General features: G+C 54.5%; 1 protein-coding gene across 1 annotated transcript; it reads right to left on the bottom strand.

Moving 5' to 3' along the window:
- Positions 1 to 2521: 2521 nt before the first annotated feature.
- On the bottom strand, positions 2522 to 5389 carry LOC145390329 (uncharacterized). Its single transcript, XM_080265291.1, has 3 exons — positions 5369 to 5389; positions 5089 to 5226; positions 2522 to 2899 (listed from the first exon to the last, which is right to left on the bottom strand). Exons 1-3 carry the CDS (start codon positions 5387 to 5389, stop codon positions 2522 to 2524), a joined length of 537 nt encoding a protein of 178 aa, XP_080121417.1.
- Between the last annotated feature and the right edge of the window lie 3004 nt (positions 5390 to 8393).

The following is an 8393-nucleotide window of genomic DNA, read 5'->3' as shown; positions in this document are numbered from 1 at the left end:
TGCCTTCAGAGTGGCTACCGGCCATCTGACACAGGTGGGAGCGGCTACAGGCCGTCTCCTTCAGGAGAGGGTGTGGAGCGGCTACTGGCTATCACCGGAAGGACACGTTCTGACGAAGGCGGGAATGGCTACCGGCCGTCTCCTGATTACCCTCAGGTCGGCGTTGGGCCGATTCCTTTACGAGGGGCGGGCGGCTACTGGCCATCCCAAGAGGGAAGACACCTTCGGAGAGGCTACTGGCACACTCCTGTAGAAGGCGGGAGTGGCTACAGGCCAACTCCTGAGGGGCGCTGATTAGAGCTGGACAGACAGCTCCACCCCGAGATGGTTTGGTGGAACCTAGCCCAGAAGGTAGTGCCGGATTCCTGCTATGGCGACGACAGGTGAGGAAGAGGGTGGAGGCGGTGGGGGAGGAGTGGAGGAGGTGGAGTAGGTGGTGCGGCCCTCGGAGCCTGTGATTCCTACCGAGGGTAGATGCCCATACAGCCCGTCTGATACGCATCGACGTGATTGTTGCTGGTGGTGTGATGTAGTGTTGAATGCTAGCGACTGAAGGCAGGAGCTGGGTTTTGTGCCGGGGTAATGTGGCGTAGGGTCTCTGGGGAGTATAGTTGGCTGGGATTTGGGCCTGGTGTATTACGATGGTGTGAAGTTGTAGGGAAGCAGGTGGGGTGGAAGAATGAGTGTATCGGGCGGGTGGGCGTGAAAGGCAGCCAGAGCGGGTGGTGGTAGTTTTGAGGGTGGGTGTGGGCAGGGAGGTGGGTGTGCGAGGTGGGCAGGGGCGGGAGGTGCGTGCCATTGGGTGTGGGGTTGGTGAGGTGTGGTGTGAGGAGGTGGGTGTGGGTGTGTGTAAGGGTGGTGATGGTGGTCAGGGGCAGTGGGGGTGTGGTGGTGTGGGCGGGACATGTGGAGCTGGGCGTGGAGGAGGGGGTGGCAGGAGGGGGTGGTGAGGGAGAGTGGTGGGAGGGTGGCGGTGCAGGTGAGCTGGTGCGGGGTGGGGTAGCGGCCAGGGAGGCGGAGGTGGTAGGGGGAGGGAGAGGGGGAAGAAGAAATGTAGCACTCGTACATGGAAGGTGGGGGTGGCGCCGGGGCAGGAGGAGGGATGGGGCATGGGGCTGGGGCAGCAGGGGCCGGGGCATGGAATGGATGTATGTGGCGATTTCAGTGACTGCGAGGGGTGCCATGGTAATCCACAGTAACTTGGTAAGGGTTGGGGACCCAGATGATAGTGTGGGGCCCTGTGAAGCGGAGGGCGAGTTTGTGCGGGGTGGGAAGTTGAGCGACAACAATGGTGTCGCCAGGACGGTAGAGGTTGGATGCTGTGTCGGGGTTGAGGTCCAGGTTACTCTGCAGGTGCACCAACTGGCTCTTAAGATGGCGTAGCGGGTCCGTAGTTGGAGCAGAGGTGGGTGGTTGCAGGTGCTGCCGAAGGGGTAGTAGGAGGGGTGCCTCACCAAAGATCCGCTCGTAGGGCAAAACTCCATCTTCTCTGGGGCAGGAATTGATGCCCCATGGACAATTTTGACATGAGCAGGCCAGTCATCATTTTGAGTGACCTCGATGCGTGTGCGGAGTTGGTTCATGAGGGAGAGATGGCTGCTCTTGCACACTGCGTTTCCTTGTGGCCAGTAGGAGGAGGAGTGGGAGATACTGTATCCGAAAATTTTTGCGAGTTCCTCCCAGACTTTGTCTGTGAACTCGGGGGCATTGTCTGAATGGATGGCCTGGGGAATGCCAAGGTAGGGGAAGACGTGTCGGAGTAGGGCATCTCCTATGGCAATGGCGTGATGTTCCATGGCTGGGCAGGCTACGACGAATTTGGAATAAGTGTCCACGAACGTGATCACGTACTTGTAACCTGATTTTGGGGGAAGAGGCCCCACCACGTCGAGTGCTGAAAGTTGCCAGGGTTTGTGGGTGGTGATGTGGCCCGATGGTCCTGCGGTCTGTGTGATGTCTTTTCCAAGCGCACAGGTGCAGCAACTTTGAATAATTTCCTTGGCGAGGGTGGACGGGTTTGGTGCCCAGTACGTGTCATTGAACACCCGAAGCAGCTTTTTGGTACCCAGGTGGATGCCGTTATGGGCGTGAAGGTGGCGTAAGGCGTCGAGAGCGGTGTCAGGGGCCAGGATTATATGACCGGAGGGGGTTAGGAGGTGGTCACCCTGCCGGTGTAGCTTTTTGAATAAGTGGGGGGAATCCATGGGGGTCGCTCCTTGCGGTGCCACTGCTGCAGGAGGTTGGCTTCGGGCTGGATGGTGTGGATTGGGAGCCGGGAAAGTGCATCCACGTTGGTGTAGAGCTTGCCTGGTCTGTAGGAGATTTCATAATTAAATTTTTCCAAGGTCTCGCACCACCTGATAAGTTGGGCATTGTGGGAATCCGATTGATGTAACCACTGAAGGGACTGGTGGTCCGTGTTGATGGTGACCTGTGTCCCGGATATATATGCCCTGAAATGCTGGAGGGCCCATACTATCCCTAGGCATTCCTGTTTAGTGGCGGCGTAGTTCTTGTCTGCCTAGTTCAGGGTACGGCTGGTGCAGGCAATGATGTGCTCACGGCCCTCCTGAACTTGTGCTAATATGGCGCCTATGGCGGAGAGGGAGACATCGGTGTAGAGGCAGAAAGGGAGGGCATAATCAGGGAAGGCAACAATGGGGACAGAGACGAGTTTGTCTTTCAACTGCTGAAAAGCAGCTCGTCTTTCCTCTGTCCAGATGAACAGTTCCCCTTTTCGGGTTAGGTCATGGAGAGGTTTGGCGATGTGGGCAAACCCCTTTACGAACCAGCAGTAGTAGGACGCCAATCCTAGGAAGGCATGGATGCCATGTACATCCTGTGGCGGGGGTATGTCCACAATGGCGTGGAGCTTGTCGGGGTCAGGGGAGATTCCTGCCTGAGAGATAACGTGTCCCAGGAATGAGACGGTCCAAGCGGCCAGGACACACTTAGAGGGGCGGAGCTTGAGGTCTGCCTGGCGAATTCTGGTGAAAACTTGGCAGAGGCGCTGCAGGTGGTCGGCCCAGGTCCGGCTAAAAGCGATGACGTCGTCTAAATATGCTAAGCATATTTCCCACGTCAGACCGCGGAGGACAGATTCCATCAGCCTGGAGAAGGTGGCGGGGGCGTTGCAAAGTCCGAACGGCAAGACATTAAATTCATAATGCTTGCCGTTACTTGGTAGAAGGCCATTTTGCCTCGGTCTTCTTGGCGCACGGGGACTTGCCAATATCCAGACTGGAGCTGCAGAGTGGAGAACCAGGACGCTCCATAAAGGGAATCTAAGGCTGCGTTCACACCAAGCGATTCGATTCGATTCAGTTCATGGAGAATCATATCGATTCATGATTCGTCTTGATGCGACATGTTAATTCCTATAGGAACTGTTCACACCAAGCGAATCAATTCAATTCAAATCATGGCGATTCAAGGCGATTCAGAATCACTGATGCGCGAGGGTCCATTTTTTCATCAGTCACGGCGATTCAGTGGAGGAGTGAGCATCATGCTACCGGACGTCCTGATAAATTTAGTGAGAGAGCGACGTGCTATTTATGATGATAAAAAGTGGAACAATGATTTTGGTGCATTCACAACGATAAACATATTATGTCTATTTTTTTACTCTATTCAGTCATAAATGAAGGATGTCTATTTTTTTTCCTGTATTCACACCCATAAATAAAGGATGTCTATCTTCTTAATATATTCACAACCAGAAACAAAGAATTTATACTTATTTTTACTCTGTGCACAACCAGAAATAAAAGATATGTTTTCTTAATGTATTCTGTATTCATAACCAGAAATAAAAGATGTCTTTTATACTGCATGACACACTACTTGTCCCAACTTTCAGACTTTTTAACAGTTCACTTCTTACCTAAGGTAAATGGCAATCCTTTCAACTCCAACTGCACGTCGGTAATTAGTATTCTGTTTTCTTATGTTGGGTGCAGTCAACTCCACTAGCATTTTAAACTGTTCAGTGGTCATCCTAAAATAATCATAAAACTTGTCTGAATTGTTTATCAAATCTGGGAACAAGTGTCCGAAACTCCCAAAATCAGGTCTTTTTGCATTAATTTCATGCACCCATATTCTTCTTGGACGCCTACGCCTACGCCGCCTCAGCCACAGCAACACCTCTACTTCAGCAAGAGCGTCTACGTCCATCCTCGTTCAAGTCAGCCTTTGCACTACTCCCTGTTGATTCTGACAGTTTGATTCTGTCGGTATGAACGGCGCTGATTCAAAATGAATCGAATCAACTGATTCTCCATGAATTGAATCGAATCGAATCGCTTGGTGTGAACGCAGCCTAAGAAATCATCGATTCGAGGGAGGGGAGTGGCGTCCTTGATGGTGACATCATTAAGGCGATGATAGTCAATGCAGAATCGCATCATGCCATCCTTCTTTTTCACTAGGACGATGAGGGAGGACCAGGGGCTGGTGGAGGGGGAAATGACACCAGCCTCTATCAGTTCCTGTACTTAACGGTCCTCTTCTTCCGCTGTCTGGGGTTCTTCCGCCGGGAGGGTTGTCGAATTGGTGGGCCTGTCATATGAATTTCGTGCGACAGGTGAGTGATGTGCCCTATGTCTGCTGGTCCTGCCGCGAACAAATCCTGGAAATCCAGGAGAAGATGGCGTAGGATGTCTTGACTGCTGAGCGGAGAGATGGTCGGGGATGGGTGGGAGGGGGGTGGGGGAGTGGGAGGGGACGGGGCACAGGGCTCGGCTTCTTCCATCTCTCAGATTATGAGCCCTTTCGGGAGGGTGAGGGGGGAAGGGGAGAGGTTGGCAATGCGGACTGCCGTGTGATGCGGAGGAAGGAAAGTGGGAGAAACAGGCAGGCCGAAAGGGCTCCTGGTGGCAAGAGAGGGGAGAATAAGACAGAGGGGCCAGAGGGCCGGTTGAGGGACACCCAGGCCTCATGGTGAGGGGGAATGGTAACAGCGGCAGAAACGGCAGCAGGGAACGAGGGAGGAGGGGTAGTGGGGGGGGCACGGGGGGGAGGGAGGAGGACGGGGGTTTGTGGGGTAGGAAGCGGGGGAGTCTTCCGGCCGGGGCCAGGGCTTACAGGTGCAGATGGTCCGGGTGGGGTACGGAACTGGAGCTGCCGGTAGCGGCAGTCTATAGTAGCTCCCAGCTTCTGGAGTAAATTCAGTGCCAAGTACCCATCGTAGCTCCAGCTGGAGTCAGAAATTATGAACTGGTGCTGGGTCGACACCGGTTGGTGGGTATCGACCTGTAGGGCCCGTGTCTCCCCATGGATGGGCAGGGGGCCATCCCCCACGTCCACAAGGTGAGTGGCTGTAAAGGCAGGATCTGGCTGCTCCCGTATCAACTAGCAGTCTGACCTTCAAGCCGTTTAATTTCATCTTGTGGCACACTGGGGGGCGATATTTGGGGGTAATGGCCCCCGCCACCATGGGTTGGTGCGGGGGTGGACCTAAAAATCCAGCTGTCTGAGGCCTCCTTCTTCCTGCTCCTGCTCCTGTTCCCCAGGATCGGTCTCCTATGTGGTTGCCAGTTCGTCCTCGGGGGCCTTGTCCTCCAGCGAGGACACTTTACGTGAACCTGGGGTAATGGGTTTGCGGCGTGCAGCCTTTAGCTGGTCCCATATGTCATGCAGGGGACACCGGGAGCTAGAGGCTGTGAATTCCCATGGATTCACCAGAATCAGGTTAGGATTTTTCCTGGGGGCGGGGCTCCGGCACATGGGGCGTGCTCTAGGCGGGCTCGGCTCCGGGGTGGGGCTGGTGTGAGGCATGGGTGGACGTGGCTTGACTGGGGGAGCCGGAGTCTGTGTGGGAAACTTTTTCACCACATTGATCTGCTGGGATGTCGGGCGGACGGTTAGGAGGCGTCGAGTAAGCTGGATATCTCTATCCATGTCTCCAGTCGGGTCATGGGTAGTAAAGTGTTGTTTTACAACACTGGGAAGCACTCTCAGAAGAGTGTTAAAAGTGTGTTGATCCCGGTTTTCCTCATCTGCCTCCGGGTAGGCAACGGTCACTAGGTGTCTTGCCTGAATTAGGGTATTATCCAATTCCCCGTCAAATGTAAGGCTATCCAAGTGGGATAGTGCCACCACTTTCCCTTGTGATGGGGTGATGGCCTCAATCACAAACTTTGTGAAGTTCTGCCAGGTGAGCTCCGGGACGATTTTCAGTGCTATGTTCGCCGCCGCTTTGCCCAGTAGTGGGAATGTGACTGCAATCTTTTGTTGGTCATTATCAAAACCGATATCCAGTAAGGGATTGATAATCGCCAGATATGTGTGCACATCACACTGGTCAGGGTCAAACTTGGGCAATTGCACGTGTGGTTTCATTGCCATTTTGCCGATATTTCTTCACTACCTCTCTCGTATGCCTGGGTCAAGAACCACCGCTGTCCACCAGTGTAATGCTAGGTGTTTAAGGCGGGACTTCTTGCTCCCAGAACACCTAACGTGAAGCTGGTCCTCTTTTGAGACTGGGACTTAGGACAAATAAGAGAGAGGCAGGACACAAAAACTTCAGGCAATAACCTTTACACGTGTATTACTTAGTCAGACAAGGGACAACAGCAAATGATACAGCACAATATTGGTCAATTACAAACTCTTATAACTAGATTCTCAGTATCTCGCAGGATACTACAATAGTATGTTCTGGGCACTCAAGGCGTAATGTACAGTATTAGTATCATCAAGGGTCTCGGTGCACATGGGGGAGGGAGTGACAGGGCTCACTAGGGGAGGGAGTGAGGTCTAATTGTATTTATGTTAGTATGAGGCAGAGGTTAATGATAGCGAGTTCAACTTATATTTCCCAAGTGGAAAGGGTCACTTGTTAATTATCACAATACGATCCTAGGTTGATGCGCATGTGGGGGGAATTGAAGGTAAAGTTCACTAGGGGAGGGAGTAAGGCACTGGGGTCTAATTACGTTTTGAGTAATATGAAGTGGAGGGTATTGATTGAGTGTTTGATTTATTATTTCCTAAGAGCAAGGGACATTTGGATAAATTACTAATATGAGTTCCACGGCTTGGTCGTTACACTGATGATAACGTGAAGGGAGTCATACATGAGTCTTATGCACTATCACTTGGATTCCACAGGATTGGTTCACTATTCTGCCCTCTGCATATTAGGCCTTCATTTCCGTCACGTAAACACTTGGACTGGTGCTAGGAAAGTACATTATCACCTTGTCACTGTTCCACTGTACTTAGGGCACAATCACTGTCTCACAAGTTACTGGAGGCGGGTGTGGCGGGAAGACACGCCGGTGACAGTTCTGCTGGGGCAGGGGCACCGCCAAGGTACTGTACGTCGTGCCGAGAGGGCACAGGATGGCGCGCAAGGGCGTCTCCTCTCGTCCGGGGCTGCAGGTGGCGAAGGGGCCCCGATTTCTCCGGGCTGGAAACAGGAGTATGGCCCTCAGGACTCGGGCCGAACAACTCCCTGAACCTTGCGGTCAGGTCTCGGCCGGATATGGAGGTCCTCCGCCATCGGGGCATAGGGAGGTCCCGCCTGGGAGTTTTGGGAAGAGCCTGGAGTTCCCGAGGGCTGCAGCCCCCAGAGCCAGGCAGCGCCATCAGGGAGGGGTTGCGGCACTGGTCTGCGTCAGGGTCCGTCAGGTGGGTTTTCTCCAGGGCCAGGCGCAGGGAGCAGAGGCCAGGGGAGGCGATAGGGCCTCTCCAGTACTCTCCCACGTCCACTGCATCGGGGTACAGGACACTTGGCTCACGCTGGGGCGGCAGGACTGCTCTCGACTGTTTCCAGCCATGGAGCCTGGCTACTGACCTTGGCTTCCCAGGGGCCTCAGGGCCCGGCTACTGGCCGTGGCCTGAGAGGGGGAATAGGAACCAGCACACCTTGGGACACCTTCAGAGCGGCTACTGGCCGTCTGACGAAGGTGGGAGCGGCTACAGGCCGACTCGGGGGTAACGCCTTCAGAGCGGCTACCGGCCGTCTGACAAAGGCGGGAGCGGCTACAGGCCGACTCCTGTAGGAGGGGTGGGGAGCGGCTACGGGCTGGCTCGGGGGCAATGCCTTCGGAGTGGCTACCAGCTGTCTGATGAAGGTGGAAGCAGCTACAGGCCGTCTCCTTCAGGAGGGGGTGTGGAGCAGCTACAGGCCGACTCGGGGACAACACCTTCGGAGCGGCTACCGGCCGTCTGACGAAGGTGGGAGTGGCTACAGGCCAACTCCTGTAGGATGGGTGTGGAGTAGCTACAGGCCGACTCGGGGGCAATGCCTTCGGAGCGGCTACAGGCTGTCTCCTTCAGGAGGGGGTGTGGAGCAGCTACAGGCCGTCTCTGGAAAGACGCCTTCTTACGAAGGCGGGAGCAGCTACCGGCCATCTCCTGATTACCCTCAGTTCGGCGTT

Source organism: Coenobita brevimanus, chromosome 14 (assembly GCF_032717465.1).
Source record: "Coenobita brevimanus isolate Jiangsu-jjx chromosome 14, ASM3271746v2, whole genome shotgun sequence".
Lineage (NCBI taxonomy): Eukaryota > Metazoa > Arthropoda > Malacostraca > Decapoda > Coenobitidae > Coenobita > Coenobita brevimanus.
This window is presented reverse-complemented; position numbering and strand designations above follow the sequence as displayed.

Bases quoted from the DNA above. Each gene is read 5' to 3' on its own strand.
- LOC145390329 (XM_080265291.1), bottom strand. From the start codon at position 5,389: ATGAAATTAAACGGCTTGAAG. The intron at 5,227-5,368 runs GTCAGACTGCTA...GTGTCGACCCAG, and splicing joins TGAAATTAAACGGCTTGAAG to CACCAGTTCATAATTTCTGA. The intron at 2,900-5,088 runs GTAAGCCCTGGC...GTTATCTCTCAG, and splicing joins CACCCGGACCATCTGCACCT to GCAGGAATCTCCCCTGACCC.